This window comes from Pteropus vampyrus, unplaced genomic scaffold (genome assembly GCF_000151845.1).
Source record: "Pteropus vampyrus isolate Shadow unplaced genomic scaffold, Pvam_2.0 Scaffold145, whole genome shotgun sequence".
Classification (NCBI taxonomy): domain Eukaryota; kingdom Metazoa; phylum Chordata; class Mammalia; order Chiroptera; family Pteropodidae; genus Pteropus; species Pteropus vampyrus.
Genome location: NW_011888926.1, coordinates 1516233 through 1541870, shown reverse-complemented (window position 1 = coordinate 1541870; position 25638 = coordinate 1516233). Strand labels below are relative to the sequence as shown.

Here is a 25638-nt window from a genome sequence, read left to right as displayed (position 1 = left end):
CTTCCTGGGACCCTGTGGAGACCACGGAGTCTGTGCCATTTTTTGACGTTGGCGTTTTCTAACTCTGAAAGCCCAAAGTTTTCTTCTAGTGTACATTTTTGATCAAACTTCATAGTATGTGTGCTCAGTTTTACTAAGGAAGCTGTAATTTTGAAATACTTTATAAATGTGATTGATAAAAAAAGGCCACATGACATATACATCGAATTGACAGGATATTTGAACATCAGAAGAAATTTTCAAATGGTTTTAAAATTTCGAAAAGGAGTGGAATGGTATGTACACATTGGCAGTCGGGGAAGATCTGGTGCCAGGCTTCCTCCCTCCCTCCCTCACTGTGGACTCCTCGGGTGGGTGAGGCCTCTGCCTCCAGTTCTTCCTCCATAAAACGGGGAGAGAAAAAAAGGCAACAAAGAAGATTTTAGAACAGGCACACTCCTGTGCTTAGATCCACACTGAAGTGCGGTCTTTAATCGACACTACTGAGGTATAATTTCTGTGCAGTGAAATAAATATACCTATTGTATAGTATCGTTCAGTATTATCCTTCATACACTTATATAACTGGCTCTGTAATCAAGATATAGAACATTTCTGTCACTCATAAAGCTCCTTTGTATACTTTTGTAGGTAGTTCATATACCCCTCTCCAGCCTCAGACAACTATTGCTTCGTTTGTCACTTAGATTAGTTTTGCCTGTTGTGGAATTACACAGAAACGGAATCATGCGGTGTGTTTTCTTTTGTGATGGAGCTCTATTTTAAAAGCACAGCGCATGTACCGTTGGTCTTTAGAACATGCTCTTCTCCCAGGTGGCCAGGGGCGAGTGCTCCAGTGCTGGAGAATTGAAGACTTCTTAGTCCCCTGCTCACTTTACTCCTGTCTGACTTCATGGTCTCAAATTTAAATCTCACAATCTGGTTCTGATCTGTATAAAAATAAAATGCTGTAAAAACCCATGCGGTATTCACTCATTCTAACTTCGTGGCCCTGTTTTGAAGGTCAAGGATGAACCGGACTCTCCTCCCATAGCGCTGGGCATGGTGGACCGCTCGCGAATCCTGCTGTGTTTCCTCACCTTCCTGTGCCTCTCCTTCAACCCTTTGACTGCCCTGCTGCAGTGGGGAGGGGCCCACGACTCTGACCAGCACCCATATTCAGGCTCTGGCCGCAGCATGCTGTCACTTGAGTCAGGTGGGTGGAGGCCCCCTCGTGTCACCCCGGCATGGGTAGGCTGCTGTGGGGTAGACCGACCTGTGTGCAGACTGCTCGGCTCGTCCACCAGGTCCTGACGGTTTTGGTAGGGAGCCCCCGCCTGCTTGTTTCTGATAGGGACTGGCGTAAGTCACAGTTTAGAAGTAACGGAGCAAACTTGAGTTCAGTCAGAAGGAGCAAAACAAATCGGGAATCCACACTGCCATAATCCCCAGGAATGTGGGGTGGGGGCTGTACCTATTTGAAGGAGGATGTGGTGCTTTTGTCTGAGTCATGAAACCAATGGCCTAACTCCTTTGGCTAGCAAAAGGTGGTTGTGGCACTCAACTCTGTAGTGACAAGAGCTACAGGGTTATGGTTTAGGCCCTAGAATTGCCCCAGTTTTCCCTGTAGTGTGGATTATTCCTGTCCTGAGCACTTAGACGTTGTTAATAAATGAAGCAATCTTGTTATCCGCCCTTTCTTCTGAAAATGAGGTAGAAGGCTCTTTCGTATCACAATGTCAGGGTCAGTCAGGTGCCCTGCAGTCCCCAGGGCCGCTCCAGGGGGCCCTTCCTCACGGGTTTGCTGGGACGCTGCTCTTTAGGTTCTGGGGGCTGGTTTGACTGGATGATGCCAACGCTCCTCTTGTGGCTGGTGAATGGTGTGATTGTCCTGAGCGTCTTTGTGAAGCTGCTGGTCCACGGGGAGCCAGTGATCCGGCCACATTCGCGTTCCTCTGTCACCTTCTGGAGGCACCGGAAGCAGGCGGATCTGGACCTCGCCAGGGTGAGTTCTGCCATCTGCCTTTCCCCTTCCTCCCACAGGTTCAGGTGATAACTCAGCAATTTGTGTTGAATACCCCAGCGAGTAAAGTCCTATGGGAGGTGCTTGTGGTATGCGGTTGCGGGGGAGGGACCCTGCCCCTAACAGTCACAGGACAGCAGAAATGGGGTACCTGTGTGTAAATAATTCTGTGGACACAAGATGACAGAGGAAGAGTAAGGTCCTACGAGAGTTTGGCGCAGAAGAGATGCTTTGGCTTGAGGGGACATGGGACCTGAGGAGGACAGTCAGGGTAAGAAGGGACCTGCCAGGTGGAAAGGAAGGCATGAATGGATAGGAGATTTGGGGACCAGCAAGTGGATGAGTGTGTCTGGGGTGCAAAAATGTCAGGGAGAGAGGAGGAGAAAGGCTGGTTATGTAGCTAGGGCCCAAGTTGGAGAGGTCTTGACTAGTAACTGACTTGGGGCTTTTTTCCCCACATCTGTGGAGAATGAGAAAGGATTTTGAGCAGGAAGATCAGCTGAATGCTTTCTTTTGAAATCAACAAAAGAGTTTATGGGAAGGATTCTAGGGCAACTCACAGCACTGAAGGAAGAGTTAAACATCCGTCCACATCTTGGGAGGAACAAGAACCAGCACAACCCTCAGCAGAAAACCATGGGCCTGCTCTCCTGCATTGGGGATCTGATCGACCAACCTGGATGCACCCGCCAGGCCCAGGGCTGTGGCTCCTGGAGTATAGATGCAGGATCCAGTTTGTGTTTAGATTGTCGTCCTGGCAGCTGTGTGAAGGATGGATTGGAGGAGGCAAACACAAAATGCACGGGAGTGAGTAGCAGGCTCTTAGAATAGGCAGTGGGGTGGGGCAAGGAGTGGCAGGGATCTGGGATTGAGGAAAGGCATGGGAGAGGCTGAAGATGCGGTGGGCGCTGTCTAAGCTGTGTTGTTTAGGAGCGCTATGAGAGGACCCTATAGAGTGAGAAGCAACCAGGAGACGGGCTGTGGGCGCTGAGGCAGGTCGGGACCTGAGTGTATTGGAAACTGCTCATCTGCCAGGACCATGCTCAGAGAGGGTTGGATTGGTGAGTCGGAAGAGGCACTGGCCAAAGCCTGAGCCTTGGGACTAGCCGGCCTTCATGGGAAAGCTGGGGAAGAGGAGCCAGAGGCACAAGGAAAGGCTCCCTCCTTTGGAATCTAAATACAGGTGCTTCTCCTGGCTGGAAAGATGCCGCTGCCACCGTAGAGACTGTCACTCTCGTAGCGTTGTCATCGGCTTTCCTTTCGTAATGATCCACTTTCTTGTAATGATGAAGGACAAGTACAGGTTTCATGCCCACTGCATGGTGTGCGAGAGGAGCGTTTACTTCCATTTCTCAGGACTGTGCAGCCTGAGTCTTCGAGCCCCCAGTAATGAAACAGAGAGAAGAGAGAGAGAGAAAGGGGTGGGGGGCTTCCATACAGGGCCGTAGACTCTCCACAGACCCTCCCACGTTGGCAGCGTAGTTCATCCAGATCCCTGGTTAGAGCAGTTTAGCCATGTGTTTACCCAAAACTGTGGTTCTCAGACTTTAGCAAGCATCGGAATGACCTTGGGGCCCCAACCCCAGAGGTCCTGGTTAGGTCAGGGAGGGTGGGGGGAATATGCATGCTCCCAGGGATTGATGCTGCTGGTCTCCAGGGACCACACTTTGAGAACCTAAAAGATCACGTAGTGTGTCATCTAAATCCACATTATCATCTTATGTATAAAAGCTGCTGTAGAAAACTTCAAAGGATATTTGCTTGAAGGTAAAACCCAGTACAATCCCAATTTAGTAAAAGAGCTGGGAGGAAATATATCAAAATGTCAGTGGTCATTCTGGGGGATAAGAGTACCTGTGATTTCTTTTTTCTCTTTCTTTCTTTTTTTTTTTTATTGTAGCTTTCCGAATTTTCCCAGATTTTCTTCAGGGAGCATGTATTACTCTGATAGTCTGGACAATGAAGGGAAAGTAAAAGTTTTTTTAAAAAACAAACAAAAAGCCCACAGGAAGGCCAGAAAGCATTACACCTTCTTGCTGCTTTCTAGGGGGATTTTGCAGCTGCTGCCGCCAACCTGCAAACCTGCCTGTCGGTGTTGGGCCGGGCACTGCCCACCTCCCGCCTGGACCTGGCCTGCAGCCTCTCCTGGAACGTGATCCGCTACAGCCTGCAGAAGCTGCGCCTGGTGCGCTGGCTACTCAAGAAGGTGTGCCAGCGCCGGCAGGCCACCCCAGCCACTGCAGCTGGTTTTGAGGACGAAGCTAAGGCCAGCGCCCGGGACGCGGCCCTGGCCTATCACAGACTGCACCAGCTTCACATCACAGGTGAGGGGCACCGCCGCTGCCTGGCTTGCCTTGAGGCGCGCTGTGCCCTCTCTCCACTCCCGCCTGGCTTGAGGTTTCCGCCCCCATCCAAGCCCCTTTCACACTGCTCTTTTTGTGGTCACAGACCCTCTGCCCGCACCAGGAGCCGTCACTGTAGTTCCTTGATTTACAGCACACGTACCGTTTCATGTTAAGGTCTCTGCGCTTAGGTTGTGTCCTCTACACAACGACATATCGGGGTTGAGTTGGCAGTGTTTTTTCCTTAGTGATACTTTAATGGTGAAACTTAAAAACTTAGATTCAATGAAATATGATCATTTATTTTGTTCAACAAAGTCCTGCCCTGATAGCAAGGCAGACAGGTCCGCAGCGAATCACAGTTCAACGCAGTAGAGGTAGCAGGATGGGGCTCCCCTGGGGGCAGGGCTTGTTGGGGTGGGTTCCAGGAACGCCCTCCTGGGAAGTCTGGGCTTTGCAGGGAAGGCGCATAGCGTTCACCATCTCTGCAGAAGGGAGCTGCAGAAGGGAGCATGCCTTCCAGGCTGAGAGACATTCCCAAGGAGGAGCCCCAGCTGGGGCGGCTCTGAGGAGAACTTCTTCGTATGTAGTCCTAACGTGAGCCATGCAAGGGCAGAGTGGCAGGAGCCAGGGCAGTGAAGGGCATTAGGAAAATTATGGCATCATCAGATTGGTGCTTTTCCGGAGTCGAGAAGGTTCTGTGGTGGCATGGTGGATGGAGAGGGTCACGGCTAGTGTCAGGGAGGCCGGTGGGAGCTGATGCAGATGAAGACGCGTGCCGTCAGGAGACGGAGTGAGAAAGCAGAAGTGGGATTGACAGGACTTGGGGACTCATTGGATGCGAAGGGTCAGGAAAGGAGTGGCTAAGATGGTTCCTCTGGTTTCTTGAGCCTCGGGTGAAAACATTGTTGCCACCAGGTGAGGAAGATGGGAAGAAGAGCAGTTTTCCTGGGAGCAGACAAGGAGTCCCATTTGGGACACTTCCCTGTGCAACATGGAGGGGAGTATTTAGTGGGCGATGGACATACCGGATCCGCAGACCAGGGAAAGAGCTGGGTCTCCGGCCTCCTGGTGAGAATGAAAGCTTCGAGAGCTGATGGGAGGGCTTGTGGTGAAGGGGACACTCAGGCATCACGTGGACAGGGCCAGCCAAGGACAGAGTCGGGCAGATGCTGTCAGAAGAGGGGCAGCCGGGGCGGTAAGAAGCTGAGAGGCCTGGTGCTGGAGGAGCAGTCGGAGAGGGTTTAAGAAGGGAGGTTGCTGCTCAGACACGTCATAAGCTGAGGGCCAGAAAGCGGCAGCAGGCTGTGTAGCAGGAGCTGGAAGGCGGCGGACATGTCCTGGTGGCTAAGGCAGCTTCAGCCCAGGTGGGGGCCGCCTGCGGGGTTTAACTCCTGGGCCCATGGCAGAGTTCCAGCAGAGCATCCCCCGCTGCAGATCTTCCCTGCTGTGCTCTTCTCTGCCCTGCAGCGTGCCCTCTGGCCCTATCCCAGATCTCCGATCAGGAGGCTGTGTCCTCTTAGCCGTCAGCTTCTGGAGAATTCCAACTGGAGCCGTTCACTGGGCACTCTGTGGGCCAGGCTCTGTGCAAGGCACTGACAGGGACAGAGGTGACTGAAACATGGTTTCCACACTGCCTTCCACTCTCCCCCAAAGAAGAAAGCTCGATGATACCTCCTCGGGTAGACTGACACTTGACACCCTGTGAAGTGTGGAGGTCGAGGTCTCCCTACTCTGATAAAAAGACCAGGGAGGCAGGGCGGCCCAGGGGGAAGAATGTAGAGCTGGGTGCAGTCAGGCTTGGCCACTCTCTGGGTCTCTGACATGGGCCCACCCTGAGGTTCAGCTTCCTCCTCAGTGAGGTAAGGAGACTGCTTGCCCTGGCCACCTCCTGCCCCTGAGGTAAGGACCAAAGCAAGTGACAGTGTGAAAGCTCAGAGCCTTGATGGGCCCTCGTGTTTGTGCAAGGTCACTTCTGCCCTTGTCTTCAGGTCACCCCAGATGAGCAGTGCAGCCCTCGTACAGGAGGGTGTATAAGCCTTTCTTGGCCATCCAGCTAAGCTAAGATGTGTCCAGGTGTGTCATTGGTCAGTTTTGTGTTTTTCTCCCTCAAAAGGGTATGTGGTTATGTACTGCGGAGTCTGTTTACATGAAAATAAACTCACATCAGCAATTTCAGATTTTTTTCCTTGTCTCTCTTTCAACATTTGGAGACATAGAACTGTATTAGCAGAACGTGGCTGTGCTGCTGCCACTGCTTTGGAAAGCATTACGATGTGAACCCCCGAGTGCTCTGCAAGGACCTACGGTCATAACCGCTCCCAATGCGCCCATGTGGACAGCGCCGGGTACCGTGACATGCATTTTCTCTTGTTCCCCTGTGAGGTGGAAAGCAACACACAATTGCTAAGTTACAGAGCCCGGCACCTGTCCAGGACTGTCTGATCGCAGAGCTCACGCACTTTCTCCTTCAGTGCGGCTGCTGCTGTGTGCTAGGGAAGGCAGGAAAAGGCCTGGTTTGGGGGATCTGTCAACACTGGTGTCTGTTTCTGCCGCCACAGGGAAGCTCCCTGCGGGGTCCGCCTGTTCAGATGTCCACATGGCCTTGTGCGCTGTGAACCTGGCCGAACGTGCAGAGGAGAAAATCCCGCCGAGCACGCTGGTGGAGATCCACCTGACTGCTGCCATGGGGCTCAAGACCCGGTGCGGCGGCAAGCTGGGCTTCCTGGCGGTGAGTACCTGCAGTCCCTTCCGCCAGCCTTTGCCGGCGGCTTCCCCAGCCAGGAGCTAAGACAGGTGTGGGCCCTGCCCCCGGTGCCGGCCACCTGGAGGGGTAGACAGTCATTCAGCAGGTCATTCTGCAAGTACCTGTGGCAGTGACAGAACACACCAAAAGATCCCCTTCGTGGCCCTGCGTAAGCAGGACATTTTGGTCCCTTGAGGTAAGAAAATGGATTTGGTGATAACGGAGCAACTCATGTTCGGGCGTTAGTATGGACTCTTGCTCTTCAAGTGATCGTAAAAATTCTTGCAATCTTTTGGCTGTGTTGTGTTTCCTGGTTCTTTTATTCGCTCAAAAGGTATCTTTTGGGTCCTTTGTGTTGATCACGGCGCTGTGGATCCAGAAATGGAAGACCGTTCACTTCTGCAAGGAGCCCGGGTCAGACCTGGGCGGGGGGAGGCGGGGACCGTGGTTATCAGGCGCCTCAGGAATTCACAGTTGGCTAGTTCACAGGCCCTGTTATCAGCTAGTTCCCAGCGTCTCCTGCCCTTAGGCTTTCTTTTACTGCAGCAGAAACGGGCATTTTATTCAGTGCCCACTTCCAGTAGGCTGCTGAATACATCAGCTGTATTCAAAACAGAATGATCACATCTATTTGTTTCCATATCTCATAGTGGCACTGATGAGCAGAGAGCAAACAAGAACATCCCCTATGGTGATACTGATATTTCGTAAAGTGCGTCACGATAGTCGGGGTGACAGAGAGCGTGGGAAAGTCAAGTGTGCTTTCCATGTCTCAACTTTGTTTCCGTGACCCTAGACAAGAAGCTCGTTCAGCAGATGTTACTGAGTCCTCGCGCTGAGCCAGGCACTTCTTGGGCGGACGTGCAGCAGAGAGGAGGCATTTGCCCTGTCCTCAGGGAGCAGACGGCCTGGCAGGCAGTCCAGGCCAGGACCAGGTCTTCAGGATGGTCAGATGGGGGGCGCTAATCTTGCTGCCTGGAGAGCACACTGGGCTCCCGACCCCGTGTTTGGGCGAGTTGGGGGGTGCTCTTGGAGCTAGGCACATCTAGGCTGAGAGCAGGCGCCATTGGCCAGGCTGCTCCCTGTTCCTTTTTTTTTGTCTCAGTACTCTGGGCCGATGTTGTCACACTTGTAACTTCTCTGTCCCCAGAAATTATTTCGAAGACATTAATTTTATGTAAATACCATGTACATACAGAAAAATGCACGCATTTACAGCTTGAATTTTCACAAAGTGAACTCACCCATGTGTAGTAACCAGCCAGATCAAGAAGTAAAGCATTCCCATCACCCCCAGAAGCCTCTCACACGCCTCCCCCACTCACCCTGCCGCCCTGCCCACACATGAAGGCAACCATTATTCTAAATTCTGACACTATAGCTTAATCTGCCTGTTATTTATTGTTCCTGTAAACTTTTTTTTGAAGTACAGTGTGCATGTAGGAAAGTACACAACCAGCAGACAGATCAAGAAACAAGAGCGCAACCAAGACCCCAGAAGTCTCTCTTGAGCCGCGCCCCTTGCAGTCAGCAAACTGCCCCTCCCCCTGGGCCCTCTGGCCGGAGTAACCAGGCCTGATCACCTCAGCTGCTTTGCCTCTGCTGAAGCTTTGTAGAAGGAGTCGTGCAGTGTGTTCTCTACATGCCTGGCTGCTCCCACTTGGCATCATGTGTAAGATCCGTTCATGTTGTTGCGTATGGTCATAGATTTGTCCATTCTCGTTGCTTTGTATATTCCACTGTGTGACTAGACTCTTGTAGGTGGACTTTCGAGTTGCTTCCTATTTTTGGTTATCATGAATAGTGCCACTGTGAATGTCCCTGTTCATCCCTCGGTGAACATGTGACTGTGTTCCTAGGGATAGTTTTGCTGGGCCAGAGGCTCAGCTTTAATAGACGCCGCTTGACAGTTTTCCAAAGTGATTGTACCAACTTCCATGCCACGAGTTTGGTCCGTGTCCTTACCAAACACATGATCTCGTCAATTTTGATTTTTTAAGTCCTTTTGGTGGTATCTCATTGTGGTTTTATTTGAATCTCCTAGGTGATTAATGATGTAAAGCACCTTTTCATTGGCCATTTGGATAGTTTGTTGGCTATTTGGGTGGTCTCTTTTGTGAAAACCCTCGTCAAGTGTTTTGCTTATTCTTTATTTGAGATGTCTGTTTATGGATCCAAGGAGTTCTTTATAATCTGGCTGTAATTTTTGCTGAAAATGTGCTTTGCAGGTCTTCTCTCACTCTATGGCTTACCTATCCTCTCCCTTAATGGTGTGGATTGATGAGCACAAGCTCTTAATGTTAATGAATTCCAGATTATTTGTCTTTTCTTTTACAGTTAGACATTGTATGTCCTGTTTAATAAATCTTTGCCCCTACCCCAAAGTCCTGATGATATTCTCCTGTTAACTGCTAGATGCTTTGTCACTTTTCACACATGAGTCCATAATCCACCCAGACTTGATTTTATGTGAGTTGGAGGTAGGGGTGCAAAAGGTACTTTTTTTCCATATGGATGTGTCCTTGCCCCAGAATCTGTTATTAAAATGACTGTCCTTTCCCCACTGCACTGAGGCACCTTTTTAGTAATTCGAATATCCGTGTGTCATCAACCTGTTCCTGGACACACTAGTCTGCTCCAGTGCACTCACACCACACACCCCTGATGGCCAAGTCTTCTAATGTGTCTTGACATCCGAAAGTGTCAGTCTTCTGGCTTTAGTGACTAGTGTTTGCTCTTTACCTTCCCGTGTAAATTTTGGGATCATCTTGTCATCCCAAAAATCCCACTGGAGTTTCCATTGTCCCTTATTGCTAAAACGCAGCTGTCCTTCAAAGGGAATTAGGCCATTTGTGGAAGGCGTGTGTGTGGCAGCTGAGGATCAGAAAGATGGTTCCCTTGAAACTGCCCCTGCCCATGACTCCCCCACAGAAAATACTTGGTTTGCCTTACTAGCAGTGAACAGCTTTATGTGTGTCCTTCCTCGGACTTTTCTTCCTGCACGTACTAACACATGTATTATCATTTATTCAGTGTTATCATCCCAGAAACCCTGTTTTGCCCCTCACTTTTTTCAACTTAACGTAAGCCCTGGGCCTCTTTCTTTGTCACCTCGTTATTCCACAGAGGTACGTGGCATGCCAGCACATGTAAATACCGCTGTGGACTGAGCTGGTTCCTGCTGGCAGACGCTGGGTTGTTGCCAGCATTCGCAGTAGCAAACGGTGCCGCAGGGAGTGTCCTCACACACTCTCGCCCGTGGCCGGCTAGATCTCTAAAGGTGGCGATGCTGGGTTAAGGGTGTATATATTGAAACCTTAATGGTAGTGACAAGTTTGCATTTTCAGTACGATGGGGAAAGGAAAGGAGCTGGTGTCTTGGAGAAGAACTGCCCCTTTCAGCTACTTGCTTTTCCTGGGAAGAGATAGAGTAAGAGGCCAAGATAGTACTGTCTTAAAGAGGAAGAAGCTTTGAATTCAGTTGAATATATTTAGCTTGCTAGCAAGTGAGTCAGGATTTGGGGGCAGGCAGAGGCCTCTGAAAACAGTTTAGGTCTACGGACGGCCATGCCACCCTGAATGTGCCCGATCTCGTCTGATCTCGGAAGCTAAGCAGGGTCGGGCCTGGTTACTACTTAGATGGGAGACTGCCTAGGAACATCAGGGGCTGTAGGCATTTTAAAAATAAATAAATAAAATAATAAATAAAGAAAAATATTTTTTTAAAAAATGAAAATGGTTTAGGCCAAGGTTCTTGATCTTTCTCAGTTCGTGACACCCTCAGTGTCTCAGTGGGGTTTTTTTTGTGGTTTAGGCTAAAAGAAATAGCTCACAGTTCTATTAGTTAGGTACAAACATATTAATAGATATTAATGTCTTAACAATTTAGTAGCTATTACAAGGAGCAATAGAATTTAAAGAAGAAATAACACATTTTATTGTTAATAACCATAATTACTTATTAATGGGATGTGTATGTCTGTTGGGTACCACATACTTTCTCAATCTTTGAAATCGGATTGGACATCACCACCTTCATTTTTTGTTCCTCGTCAATTTTCACATAGCATTTGCTTTTTATTACAATAGCCTCCAAAAACTTAGCTTCACAAAGATGTGACATCCTCCAGAGGAAGGTCATGTGACCTCACATTGAGCCCATGAACTACGTCCATCCAGTAGTTTACATGGTGTCTGACTTGTGTTGAGCATTGCTGTCTTTACCTCTAAAACGTAACATCCATTGGCATTCCTACGAGTTCACTGTGGTGCTTTGGGGTGCCTTGGAATACAGTTTGAGAACCACAGGGTCAGGCCAATTCGGAGGACAGCCTGGAGTTGGGACCGGCCTGGGGGTCCGGGGCGGCCCTCGAGATCTAAGAAGTTCTGAGGCTCCTACCTCAGCCATTGTATTCAGCAATTAGCGGATGAGTTACAGGGGAGGGGACCCCTAGGCCCAGGTAGAGTGAATTCTAGTGTCTATGAAGTTTAGGAAAATTACTGTCGGGTGATAATCCAAGAAAATTAAAAGAGCAATGGGAGTTATTTTCTTTCTTTCCCTCCTAGAAGTCGTACTGTGGAGGACTGTCCCACGATTTATATTTCTTATTAATTCTAACCACTAAACTCGAGCTTCTCCCTACACCCCCCACGAGATCTGTTATAACTAAAGTTTTTCTTTTCTTAGGAATTAAGCTTAAAAATGTATTTTAACTTAATGATCATCTAAATGGCTTCTCTGGGTTCCTCTTTCAGTACTTCCCACCCAGGCTTCATTTCTGCTTCTGCTAGTGGGTGACATTTGGGACACCAGTGATCCTGGGTTTCCCTTGGAGCAGCCTTAGGGCATGTGCTCTCAGGGGAGAGTTGGGGAGAGTTGGAGAGTTTCCAACTTCTAGAAGGTTCTCTGACTTCAGAGGCCCTGACGTTGCTATTGCCCCACCCCCAGCATCCTCAGCCGCTGTCATCTAAGCATTGCAGTTACAAGCCCAGATTCAGCGGGGGCCCTGTTGAGGGTCAGATGGTCATGCAGTCTGCATCCTGTCAGGTACAGTGGTCGGCGAGGAGGAGGAAAGGCCATTAGTGCCACCGGCCATGGTTAGAGCTTTAAGCGAAACGCCCACCTGGCCCCCTAAGCACTGTGATAATATTAAAGTGAGTCTGTAGAGCAGTTTTTCCGGGTCGTTTTCTCTAGGATTCAGGCGGCCAGTCTCCAGGCTCCCCCAGAGAGAGGAAGTCGTCTCCGTCCATGTTCACTGAGCGGTGCTTTGGCGGTGCTATTTCTGACCCTGGCATTCAAGTCTTCTGCAGCCGTTATGTTAGCTGATGGCTACTTAGAGCCCAGTAAAGGTCAGAACCATCAGACTGAACCGGAAAAGGAGACAGCTCTCCTCATGGCAGAGGCTGGGGTAGAAGTGTGACAGTTGGGGGCCTGGCCCAGCCCCCTCCTCTGGGGTTCCTGAGCTCCCTGTGTCTCGTGCTCCTTCCTCCCACTCTGCTCTGCTCAGCTCTTCATTCAGGCTGACTTGTATCGGGCAGTTTTATGGGTTAGAAAGCATGAGTTTTCTTATTCTTAAAATTTTTTTTAACGCCTACAGCACCTGGTCTTCCTAGGTGGTCTCCCATCCAAGTACTAACCAGGCCCAACCCTGCTTAGCTTCTGAGATCAGACAGGATCGGGCTGTTCAGGGTGGCATGGCCATAGACAAATTACGGGTTTTAAAATAAAGATACCCTAACTCAAAAAATGACAGAGGTTTTGGAAACATGGATAGACGGCATCATCCCTACAGCTCTTGTCCCTGGACCCTGCAGGCAGAGGAGGGGCCCAGGAGACTGAGGTGCTGGCTCTTGGAATTGCCCAGCAAAGAGGCTTTCAAAATCTTTCTTGGTCTTTCCTCATAGACATTTACCTTCAGGTACGTGAGGGTCCCAGCCCTCCCATTGATCGCCCTTCCCCAACCTGCCTCCACTGTGGTGGTGCTTTCCAGTGGGCCTGTGGTGGCCACAGCCAGCATTCTGCCACCCTGGTGTCAGCCATGGTCCTTGTCTTTCCACAGAGCTACTTTCTCAGTCGAGCCCAGAGTCTGTGTGGCCCCGAGCACAGCACTGTCCCTGACTCACTGCGCTGGCTCTGTCACCCTCTGGGCCAGAAGTTTTTCATGGAGCGGAGCTGGTCAGTGAAGTCGGCTGCCAAGGAGAGTCTCTACTGTGCCCAGAGGAACCCAGGTGAGAATACCTTTGCAGCCATTTGGAACTGGAGAAAGACATGAGAGCCACCAGGACTGCAGGGGGATTGTGCTTCAGACACATGGAGACTCATGCTGTCCCAGTCTCATTTTCCCCGGAGCTCAGGGGGGTCATGACCCTGGTCAGCCACTGAGCTGGGTTTGCAGCTCGCCTCTGACATTCAAAGCCCACACTCTTTACACCAGTCAGGCCATGGTCCTGCCCTTGTTCTGGGCGCTTTGGAGACACAGAGGGTGGAGTTGCCTTTGCTGGCCCGAGTCCCACTGGAAAGCAGACAGACATGTACGGAGCAGTTAGGGAACAATAGGCGACAGGCGGTCATCAAGTGCTCAGAGTGGTGGCAAGGACAGGGCTCCGGGCGTCAGGAGGAGACACTGGCTTACTGTCCCTGGTGTTTGACAGTGATTGGAGTCGACTCACCCAGGCTCAGAGCAGTAGTTAGAGCGGACGGGTTGACTCAGACTTGAGTAGCCAGTGGCTTTCTGCTTTCTGCTTTCTGCGTGCCTTTCCCCTTTACACTGGGGGTCTGGAGAGAGTGAGTGAGGCACGTTCCACAGGTACAGGCGTGTGTGTCAAACATCTGAGGGGGGTCTGCTCTCCTTTTTATAAAAATAACTTTATCGCTTACTGTAAGAGTGGTGTGCAGCACCAGAAAGTACGAGTGAAAGCAGAAGCCCCTCCCCACTGTGTGCTTTGTCCGCACCTAGACTCTCGCTGGCTTTCTTGCCTCATGCAGGCTCTGGTTCTAGGCCTTGTCACCCAGAATGTGTTCGTAAGTGTCCTGCCTCCTTGTTCTTGTCTGATTGAGGCCCATACATCTGCACGTGTAGGGGAGAGGGAAGGGGTTGGTGAGACCCCACTTTGGGTCTGCCAGTGGGGGACTTGGTGACAGTTAGCTGTTTAAAATATTGCAAGGCCTCTTGTTTATTAATCAGCTCGGCCAGACTATCACTGGCCACAAGTCCCATAACGAGGCTCTGTAAAGCAGGAGCAGGGTCTTCCTTGCCATGTCAAGGCAGCAGCCACCTCTTTTTCTACCTCGGCTGGCTGTCCTCCTGAGCCACACGGAGAAGAGGTAGCTTCTGAGACTTGGGGGAGCCGTTTTCTGTCTTCTGACATGGCTTGCGGCCACCACTTTACAGCCTCCAGCCTTGAATGGAAGTGCTGAGCTCTGTGCCAAGATACACATACACAGAGTCCAGAACCTTCCAACCCTTTAACAAGGCAGTTCTGGGGTTTGGTTGAGAAGGGTGTTTGATCCCCATTCAGAGGGGATAGCTGTATCTTGGGTTCCTCTCCTCACCGTCTGTTTTCTGTATAAAGACTAAATGGGCTCATAAGAAAGACTGCTTTGATCCTTCTCCTGGCCCTCCTCTTCTTCAGCCGACCCCGTCGCCCAGGTCCACCAGGCCTTCTGCAAGAACCTTCTGGAGCGAGCCGTGGAGTCCTTGGTGAAGCCTCAGGCCAAAAAGAAGGCTGGAGACCAGGAAGATGACAGCTGGTAATGTCCTTGCATTGGGCTGTCTGTCCAGGAAGCTTGAGGACAGCTGTGAGGCCCGCGCTCCCCGGAGACGAGCCATAGTGTAGGGTCTGCAGAAAACGGAGTGTCCCTTTTCATCTATTCCTTCAGCCTGGCCTCTGCTCTTTTCTCCCAGACCAAATATGTCACTTTCCCCCCTTTTTTCCTTTTTACCCATCCCTTTGGCAAGTGGAGTCAGTTCTTGGAGCAGGTCAGGGATTTGATTGACTTGTTGGGATGAAGAGAGGCGACTGTGCAGGGGGTAGGAATGGAATATGAAGAGCTTAGCAGAAGGCAGCCACCTCTGGCCTGGACATCTTGGGGACCCAGACCTTTACTGAATGTGCCAGGCAGTTTTTATTCTTACGTAGTTATTAAGCACAGTCTTTACTTCACAGGATAAATAGGACCTGAGAGGCAGACAGGTGCCAAAGTCACTCTCGTACAAGGCCCAGGTCCTGACTGAGTGCACCTGAGTGGCAAGGGGAGGGCACTTCTGCCCTGGAGATCAGAAAAGTTCTGGGAGAGATGACATTTGAATTGGGCCTTGAGGGGAGGAGTCACGTTTTGGGGCAGGCAATGGGAAGAGTTTCAGGAACATTCGAAGAAGGAAGGCCTGTGGAGAGTGTGAATGGCTTAGGGAGCAGAGATCGGGGTATGCCTGGCATGGTGGGGGAGAAGGGGCCAGAAATGTCCATTGGGTGTCAGAGCCGGAGGATTGAACAGCCAGGCCATGAGCGTGGTCCTCGTGTGTACATTTTGATGTACATGGGACCCTTTCTTGTCTCTCTAGTGAATTCTCCAGTGCCCTGGAGTACCTGAAATTACTTAATTCTTCCGTGGACTCGGTGGGGGTTATGGCCCCACCCTCCTCCAGCAGCTCCGTGCTCAAGTCAGCCCTTGGTAAGTGTCTTGCAAGGTGGCCCCACTGGCCTCAGGCTGCTCGATCCTGTCCTTCACAGTCCTTTTGTCCCAGGGGCCAGGGCTAGTTGTGAGTACACACTCAAGAATCTTCTCTGGATCTGAGGTTTATATGTACAGCTCCCCCAAAGCCCTGACCACAGTTGCCCCGCTGCTGGGGTTAGGAAATAATGATTCTCCTAGAAGTGGGGTGATGAACAAGTTAATGTCTTCCCCAGACCCTAGCTGCTTGACAGGTCAGCAGCCTCTCCAGTGCTTAGAACAGGCAGCAAGTAGTCCAGGCACCGGGGCTGGTGGGCACTCAATTTTTTAGACACAACAGCTCCTGGTGACGTTGGCCTTGGGTCTGACACTCTGATGAAGAGACTTTTCATCTGGGTGTTTGTCCGGCTCCAGCTACCCTTGGGTGACACAGTGCAGCCTCCTGACCGAATTGGCACTGGGACATTCTTTACCTCTGTCCCTAAACTGCCATCAGGGTGAAGACACGTCAGCTGCCAATTCTTGGGTTTCGGAGGCCTCTGGGAAAAAGAGGGTGTCAAGCTCCCTTCTAGTCACTCTCCCAAGGGAGGGAAGGACCCCAGAAAAGCAGCCACCCCATGATGACCGCTGACCTCGTGGCCTGTCTTTATTCCAGACCTGAGAACACGCTCTTAGGCACTCTTTTTTTAAAACATCCATCCACTGGCATCTCAGGATCATTGGTATTATAACTTTGCAGCTGAGAAAACTAAGCCTCAGCGAGAAAAAGACTGAAAAGGTTCTGACATGAGCCTGTTCCCACAGAAACTTTGGAAACGCTGTTTGCCGTGGCTGTTGGAAGTTTCGGTTATTTCCAGCTTTTTCCTTAAAAAAAAAAAAAGCACTACAATGAACATTTTTGTTGAACTTTTTTTTCTCAATTTAGGCAAATTTCTTTGTGATAGATTGCCCAAATTGGGATTACTAGGTTAATAGGAGTGAACATTTTTAAGGCTCTTGATACGTATTGCCAAAAGGTGCTAGTCGATGGTTCCACCAGAAATTTGTGAGGGTCACAGAGGGCCCTGGCCCATCGCCAGAAGGTAAAGACGGCATGTGCCACGTGGGGATTGGGTGCAGCCACCTGGGCTAAGCAGCGCAGGTCTGGTTTCCGTGGCTGCTGGAGTGACATTTGATACTGTTCTCCCCCTAGGTCCAGATGTCATCTGTCGTTGGTGGACATCTGCGATCACAATGGCCATCAGTTGGCTCCAGGGAGATGATGCAGCTGTACGTGCTCATTTTACCGAAGTAGAGCGTGTCCCCAAGGCCCTAGAAGTGACTGAGTACGTAAGCCTCCTTAATCACTTACTTGTTTCTCTTCAGGGAAATCCCAGATGCTGGGTGTGCCAGGCTTGCTTGTCTGGGTTAGCAGGAGGGAGCAGGCCTGGGCGGCCATCGGGGTGAAGGGTCAGGCAGCCTGGGGACCACACGAGAGATGGAGAGAAAGTGAGGAGAAAACGAGCTTGGCAAGCACATCTGTCATGTGCGCTGTCCCAGCAGCTGTCAGTGCTGCTTCCGGGGCCTCCTCCCACAGCCTCCGTGGAGTCACAAACCTGTGACAGGCCAGGAGAGTGGTATGGCTCCTGGCATCTTCAGAAGCTCATGGTGGAGGTGATGGCTCGCATCCAGCACTAGGCTTATGAGGGCCCAGGGATCCTTCACTCATGTCCTCTCAGCCACCCACTACCCCCATCAGTCTGTCACTCAGAGGCCTTTAGCACAGGCATAGCCAGAGAGTCTTCGACGTCCCCCTCTGGGGACTCATACCTGCGGGCGTTTGGCCTGTAGTCATGGCAGCCCCGCCGGCCAACACCCTAGCTGTTTCTAACTGGGTCTGGGTCCTTGACCTCTGCCACTGGAGAGAGAGTGTAAAATGCTCCCAGGGCAGAAAGGCCCCACGAGGTCTACACCTCAGAGCCAAGGCTGCAGCATTTCCCGTCAAGCAGACTCCTAGGCAGGGGGGCCAAAGGAAGCTAAGAAAAGTGGGGGTAGGCAGGTTCCCTAAAGTAGGTCTGAAACCCCAATTTCATTTAACCCATTTTTAAGCACCCTGACCAGTGAGCACCCCCCTGCGTGTGTCTCTCATCTAACACTCCTGAGGAAACTGAGGTGTGGCAGGTAAATTGTCTAACATCACCTCACTTCTAAGCAGTAGAGCTCGGCATGCCCCTGAGATCCTCAGCAGGCATTCCCGCCCCCTGAATTCTGTCATTCTGGGGTCCCTTTGCTCTTTAGGAACAGCGATGCTGTGAGAACCCTCCCCCAACCTCCCCATCCTCTCCTCAGTCCGCTCTGTGAAAAGAAGCAAAGTTTCTCCAGGGAGTTTAATAGCAGCTTCTGGGGCAATGGCCCCTCAGAGAGCAGGTGGAGTAATGAGGCCAACGCTCTTTGTCACTGCAGGTAGCAGCAAGTGGTACTGTGGCCACTTGATAGATGAGGAAACTGAGGACCTTGTTTGACCATAACTGACCCTGCAGCTTGCTCTCCCTCCACCTTCCTCCCTCCTCACTTCCTCCTCCCCAGACCCTCTGGTTCCTGGGTATTCTCACAAGCATCAGACACTGGGCGCCTTTGTACGTGCTGCTGCTCAGCCTGGGACCCTCAGCTCACTCCCCCAGTTCCTTCAGGTCTCGGCTCAAATGTTCCCTTTCCAGAAAGGACATCCTTGACTGTTCCTTATAAATGCCACCCCTTTCCTCTGCATGACTTTCTTCCATGGTACTTGCATTGCTTCCCATTGTATAATCAGCACTTGATGTATTTATTGTCTGACTCTCTCACTAGAGAGTGAGTGCCCGAAGGAGGTGCTGTCGGGGCAGGGAGCCCACCCTCGCTCAGGGCTGGCATTTCAGACCTGCAGCTGGGGACCTGGAACCACTATGGCATCATTCAATCTCCAGACCTATGTGTCATGGCAGCGTGGGGTATGGTGGCCAGCAGTTTGGGCTCTTCCTCAAGTTACTCTTCAAGGCGACAGGTACTGACCTCCTGCCTCTCGCCTTCCTTGCACCACTCAGGAGCGCCCTGGTGAAGGCCGTCTTCCACACCTGCAGAGCCATGCACGCCTCGCTCCCTGGGAAGGCGGATGGGCAGCAGAGTTCCTTCTGCCACAGCGAGAGGGCCAGCGGCCACCTGTGGAGCAGCCTCAACGTCAGCGAGGCCACTTGCGACCCCGCCCTCAACCAGGTGAGTGGGGGCTTTTCTGGGCCCTCCTGGAGGGACTCAGCTCTGGTGGGTAAGAATACTCTGACCCCTTGTGAGCTTACCCATTGGGGGGCTGTCTGAGAGACAGACCAGGCGAGCAGCTCCCATTCCCAAATGTAGCCTGTTGGCTCAGGTGGGCTCCCTGTTTAGTCCTTGGGGCAGGCATGTCCCACCTACACCTTTTCTGGGCCCTCCGAGCGCCAGATCCTGTGGGCCAGGGCTCTGCCTTTGCTCCGGGCAGCTCACGCAACTCCCCAGGCCCCTGCAGGCCAGCCATGCGCTCCTAGCGGGCAGCCGTGGTGCATTGTAGTTGCATTGCATGTTCTGGTGGTACCCATGCAGTGTTTCCACAGTGCATCACAGAGGCCCGCCCGGTCTTCGACAGACTTCCCACCCAGGCCTTGTCAGAGGGCACTGCTGCGTCTGACGCATGGTCACGCCAGGGGAAGGGGGAGGAGTGCCTGCAGCCAGAGGGACAACATCCTCTGCTCTTGGGGGCAGGGGGCGTGGTTTCATTCCAGAAAGGAAGTCTGTCCTGGAGGGTCAGACTCTGAGCCCCTCACTCGGGTTTGGCCCCAGTGGCTAGGCTGGCACTTCTGGCTAGAGGTTGCCAGTGGCCCAGGGCAGCACGCCAGCCATACAGGACAGGCAGTGTACAGAATGAATGGGCCAAGACCAAAGCCTGTGGGGGAGCCACATCTCACTTTGTGCCTTTCCCCTGCTGGTCTCCTGTAGTATTTGTCTTCACGAGAGAACCAGTCTCAGCTGGATTTGAGGAATGAGAGAGGCTGTGGGCACCGTTGGGGCCACACTCCTGGGTGACGGTTCTGTGTGAGAGAATGTGCCTACAAGAGGGAGACCCCAGGGAGCCTGGTGACTCAGAATCCAGCCCCAGGTCCCTGCCCCCACCCAAAGGTGCTCCCCCAGTGCATACCTCTAGAAGCGCCAAGTTTTGTTCAAGGTCGCAGGGTGGGGGGGTGCTCATCTATGTCCCTTTGAGGCTGTCGGCAGCCAGAAAACAGTGTGGTAAGGGTCAGAGCACTGAGCAGTCATGAGGCGGGATCCAGGGAGGCCAGGGGTGGCACTATGCCCCAGATCAAGCACCTTGGAGAGGGGCAGAGCCTGGCTGGGCGAGAGGCGGAGTGGCCTGGGGAGCCCACCTGGACCTGAGGGCCGTGTGGGACCTAATCTCGAAAAAGAGTCACTGTCTTCTTGTTCTCACTGCTGCCTGGTGCTGATGGCTTCAGGAGCCAGGTGGGCGGCCCAGCCACGTCGGTGCCACGCAGCGAGCACACGAGGCCAGGCAGGCGGCACCCATGCCTAATAGCAGCCAGTGTTGACTGACTGCTCCTGAGGGCCAGGCATGGTGCCCACGTGGTGCGTTCATGGCATGCTGACAACAGCCCCATTGGACCTATTTTGTGGATGAGGAAACCGAGGTTCAGTCATGTGCCAGGGTCATGTAGCTAATCAGTGACAAAACTGCAGTGATCCAGGTCAGCGGGTCTAAACCCGAGCATTAGCTGCTCTGCGGTTCTACCTTCTTGGGCTCCTGTCTCCCCGCCCCAGAGGCCACGCAGGCAGAGCCTTGGCTGCCCTCTGCTGCAGTGAGCCTCCCCTGCCCTCCTTCCCCTCCCCCATCTCCAAGCCACACTGCCGCTTCAGGCTTTTCCATTCCACTAGAGGAGCAATGGCCATGGCACCTTTAGGCCAGCCATGAGGTGGGAAGAACCTGTGACTTCCCATCAGGCCTGTGAGGGTTTATTCCTACCTCTGCCACTGTGTCCCTACACAAGCTACTTCCTCTCTGAGTCTCAGCGTCCTCACCTGCAGAACGAGAACAGATCTCACCTGGGGCCGTAGAAAGACCAGATGCCATGAGTCTGAGTTCGTTCTTTAGCTGTTCTCCTGTTCCCTGTGGAGTGTTTTGCAGGCTGCCCTATCTGGGGCTCTCCATTTCCCCTCAGAGCTGCTGATTATTGGGCTGGGGCGGGCTTGGTAGATGCTGGGACCCCTGTCCCAGCAATAGGCTCATTACCTGTCTCCTCCCCAATGGCCCACCCCACAGGTGGTCCAGCTGCTGACTTGTGACCTGCTGCTGTCACTGCGGACTACACTCTGGCAAAAGCAGGCAGGAGCCAGCCAGGCCCTGGGTGAGACCTACCATGCATCGGGCGCTGAGCTGGCTGGCTTCCAGCGGGACCTGGGCAGCCTGCGCAGGCTGGCACACAGCTTCCGCCCAGCCTACCACAAGGTGAGGCCCCGCTAGCTGGTGGGGGAGGGCGGACCGGGGCCGCAGGACCCAGTACAGCAGCAACGTGGGGTCGCGAAGGTAAGTACTACGGGAGACCAGCTCGTTGACCTGTCAAGCACTGGGTTGAGTGCCACGTATCCTTTTGTTTGGCTCCTCTTGGTGGAATATCTGCTGTGTACCGGCCCTGGAGTGTGGTGGTGAGCAGGCCACGTGGCTCCCAGACAGAGGGGCTGGCACCTCACAGCTCAGTGCTGGGATGGGAGGGGCTCCTGGCCCCATCTGGAGTCCGGTGGGAAGGACACAAGGGAGCTCTACTCTGGCTTTCATAGCTGGCACGGTCTCCTTGGAACTGCATTTGTCCCTTTTTCTGGGCTGTCGGGCGCTTAGTTTCTGCAGCCTGACTGTCCACGTAGCATGGTCATGGCCACAGGATCTGAGACAGGTCTGCGAGCGCAGTCATATCCCTGGACTCACTGGATTTGAGTCACTTCCTTGTTTTATTTGTACTGCTAATTAGAGTAATGTACTCTACATATTTTTGCCTGAATTATTTTCAGAAACTTGAAGTGAGGCCAGAGTGTTAGTGGTGGGGAGGGGCCTGAAGGAGAAGGGCTCGGAGTGAGGCTGCCCGTGCCCTAGGGTGCTGTGGGGCCCTCGCAGGGATCGCACTGTGCCACTGTGTGCACCGAGCCAGGGCAGGCACAGCAGACAAAACGTCAGACAAGCATCAGAGAGCCACCCCTTATGGAAAAAGGAAGTGTGCCCCAAGGTTTGGTGGCCCTCTGATCTGCTCAGGGCACGGCCGGCCATTTCCACCCCTCCTCAACCTTGCTGAGAACCCTTCAGTGGCCCCCTCTGGGCTGCACTCAAGACCCTCCCCACACTAAGGTATTAAGGTATAAAAGAACTTGGAGAGTTTTAAGAAATTAGAGACCTAAGCCTGTCCCCCACTCCCGCTCGGTATCAGGAGTTAGAGAACAACACTGGTTGCTTTCACGGGGTGAGCAGGGCAGGGTAGTGTGGAGGGGAGAGTGGGTGTCGTCAGGTGGCAGATGAGCTTCTGCAGGGAGAGGCACCTGTATGTGCTGGGGCGCATGGGAGAGGACTCCAGGGCTTGACTGTGTCTCTGCTGCACCTCCCCAGGTGTTCCTGCACGAAGCCACCGTGCGCTTGATGGCAGGCGCCAGCCCCACGCGCACCCACCAGCTGCTGGAGCACAGCCTGCGGCGGCGCAGTGCTCAGAACTCCAAGCCCGGTGAGTCCTCCAGCGCCCCAGCTCAAAGGCCCGGTGTGGGCCCTGCCAAGCCAGGGAAGTGCTGTGGGAATGAGGCAAGCCCAAGGCTTGACTTGGGTCGCCCAGGACCAGGCGCAAAGGCGCTGTGGGGGTTGGGTTGGGGTGGGTCCGGAGTCAGGAGTTGGGGGTGGGGAGGGACCAGGGATGTCCCAGTGCAGGAGCTAGGGTGGAAGCACAGGTCCTAAAGCCAGACCGCAGGGGCTTCATCTCACTGCCACCACAGAAGAGGAGCCGCGTGATGCCAGCCAAGTTCATGTCATCCCACCTGTGACCCAGGGAGGACACTGGAACCTGCCTCACTGGCTGGTGTGATGACTGAATAAATGCGTCCACATCAAGCCCTTGGAGTAGCACCTGTATCCCAGTGGGCTCTCAGCGTGCAGTTCCCACATGTACCTCCTCATTCCCACAGGAGAGGCGGACGCCTGGCCCGGCCAGCGAGAGCGGGCCACTGCCATCCTGCTGGCCTGCCGCCACCTTCCCCTCTCCTTCCTCTCCTCCCCGGGCCAGCGGGCGGTGCTGCTGGCCGAAGCAGCCCGAACCCTGGAGAAGGCGGGCGACCGGCGCTCCTGCAACGACTGCCAGCAGATGATTGTCAAGCTGGGGGGTGGCACTGCCATCGCCGCCTCCTGACCACCGGGGGTCCTGCCTGCCGGGTCCTGCCCGCCTCTACCCACCATCTCTCTCTGTCTCTCTCCTCCCTCTGTCCCCCAGTCTCTTCCTCTCTCTCTCCTCCGTCTCTCAGTCTCTCCCTCTGTCCCTCCCTCCTCCCTCTGTCCCCGTCCCTCCTCCGCTCTGGGAGCCGGGGGATGAGCCTTGTCCTCTGAGCTGTCGCCTGCCAAGGATCACCTCAGGCCCTCAGGCCCCTGGGCAGAGCCCCTTATAGCTTATGTGGGTAGAAGCTGGTGGGCCTGAGAGAGGAAAGACGGGGCAGGGCAGGAATTGGGGCACACTCTGACTGGATAGCAGCAGGGGGATCCCCCAGCTGCCCAGCCCCTGTCTCTAGCCCTCCCAAGCTTCTCTGAACATCTCTTTCCCCCTTTCCTGCTCCCTTGTTTTTTATCAGGCTTTTCCTCTGGGGAACATGGGTCTCTGGGCACTAGAGCACTTCACATTTGGCACTGTGCCCGGTGTGCCCTCCCCCACTTTTTATACAAATGTTTTTATATCCGTGTGCTTGGGTTTGCCGTGATGCAGAACTAAGTTGCTGCGCATCTTTATTTCTCTCCCTGGGTCAGCCCCTCCCCTGTACCTGACAAAGCCAGTTCATTGTTTTCTCTTTATTACACAGGACAGCCAGGGAAGGGAGGGAGCCCAGCCCTGGGGAGGTGGCGGAGAGACGCCTGGGGATGGATGAAATAATGTCGGCATTATTTTTTAATTTTTTAAAAAATAAACGGTATCTTATTTAATTGTACTGTTCCTTCCCACTCCCCCACGCCCTGGAATGACAGCCCAAGCTCAGGGTAGGCCCAGGGGCTGGGAGAGATGAAGTCACCCATTGGGACTAGGGCCTGGGGCCTTCAGTTCCCTCCCACCCGACTCCTACCTCCATGGTCTATTTTTATCCCTAATTCTTAACCTGAAAATAAGCCAGGGTGGCAAGGTAGGCACTGAAATAAGGTCCCTGCCTTGATGGGGATCCTGGGAGAAGTGGCCCTGCTTTTCCGGATTCCCAGGCTTGGTGCCTCCCCTGAGGTTGTTTCTCCGGGGCCTGAGCACTGCCCGGGACACGAGAGCCTGCTGGGAGGCCGAGAGGTGCTGCCCTCCCTCCCTCCCTGTGCTTCCCACCCCCTCAGGCTGCTTGGAGCAGAGCGGGCAGGGTCCCATCACAGGTTAGGGTATACCCACAGCAAGGGCTCCCCTGATGCCAAGGGCAGGCCAGAACCAGTCAGCTTGGACCTCACCTACTTTCTTCTGCCCCTCCCCCCCACTGTAATTTATAGCCCCTGGCCACCAGGTGAGCCAGCCCTGTGTCATGTGTATATACTGTGCCTTTTCTCGTTATTGTTTAGGGGTGGGAGGGATGGTTTTTCACTAAAAAGGGGGATATACCTATGGCTGCCTTGATGTGGAATCATTCACCGTGTTCTGGATATAGGTAATTCAATAAACACAGATTGGTACCACCCAGCACGAGGCGTGTGAGGGTCTGTAGTGTGATCACCGTGGCAACTAGCCAGGTGGCTGCATGGCTTGGCCTCCAATGTGCCAGGGACTGAGGACAGCCCCTCCCTCTCCGCTGAGAGGCCCCGGGGGACTTCATTCGAATGGAGCTCCCTGGGCCAGGCCAGGGCCTGGGATCAAAGGTGTGGTGCTGTAGGGGTCAGAAATCACTGCATCCAAGACACAGTTGGCTCTTTGGCTGGCAGTTGCCATTCTTTGGGATTTAGGATGCTGAGCCCTCCTGTGTTCACCCCTCAGATAAATCTCATCCTTAGTGGTAGGCCACCTCTCAGTTTCTCCATTCTCCCTAGAGGCATTGAGCTTCTGAGGAGACTCACTGGCCCGAATGTCACATCTAAATCCCACTCCTGTACTTCCCAGCTGGGTCACCTCGGGTGGGATGTTGCCTCAGCGTCCACTTGCACATGCGCAGGATGGGAACGACAGTTTCTGCCTTCGCCTACAGTCTGCATAGGTTTGTTGGCTGGTTTGAACAGGTCAGTTTATGGCAAATGCCTTGTGAGGCTGGTGAGGGCAAGACCATGAGGAGAGGGTGGGCCGGGGAGAGATGGAGTTGGGATGTCACATGGTAATGAGCTGGGGGCTTGAAGTACAAGGTCACCTGTCCTGGCTGAGAAGTGGGCTGAGTCCCCTGAGCTCTCTGAGCCACTCCCTTCTCTGAAGGGGAGTCATTGCAGACCACACTGTCCCAAGGGCCAGAGCAGCTAGGAGGGGCCCAGCTGCAGCTGCTCCTTGTCCATAGTACAGTAGTATTAACAGTGGTGGCCATGCCCATGGCCTCAGCCTGGCCCCCTGGGAGGGAGATGCAGGGCTCTTGGGACTGAGAATGAGCAAAGAGGTCATGCCCACCTTCCCTGACACAGCCCAGCCACAGCCTGCCTGCATCACCAGAATGGG

The 25638-nt window shown here is 53.2% G+C and overlaps 1 protein-coding gene and 2 pseudogenes across 1 annotated transcript in view; 2 read left to right on the top strand and 1 right to left on the bottom strand.

Moving 5' to 3' along the window:
- The window catches only part of SREBF2 (sterol regulatory element binding transcription factor 2), a 56581-nt gene extending 31891 nt beyond the window's left edge, over positions 1–24690 (top strand). Inside the window, exons 8-19 of the mRNA XM_011369025.2 lie at positions 1003–1195; positions 1803–1984; positions 4050–4326; positions 6906–7075; positions 13149–13317; positions 14722–14839; positions 15651–15760; positions 16953–17085; positions 18820–18988; positions 21075–21260; positions 22404–22515; positions 22967–24690. Of these exons, the coding sequence (XP_011367327.1) occupies positions 1003–1195; positions 1803–1984; positions 4050–4326; positions 6906–7075; positions 13149–13317; positions 14722–14839; positions 15651–15760; positions 16953–17085; positions 18820–18988; positions 21075–21260; positions 22404–22515; positions 22967–23187 (2040 nt within the window). The 3' untranslated portion in view covers positions 23188–24690. The remainder of the gene's footprint in view (positions 1–1002; positions 1196–1802; positions 1985–4049; positions 4327–6905; positions 7076–13148; positions 13318–14721; positions 14840–15650; positions 15761–16952; positions 17086–18819; positions 18989–21074; positions 21261–22403; positions 22516–22966) is intronic.
- Positions 10647–10765, top strand: LOC111745054 (annotated as a pseudogene).
- LOC111745041 lies at positions 12678–12795 on the bottom strand (annotated as a pseudogene).
- Positions 24691–25638: the final 948 nt, after the last annotated feature.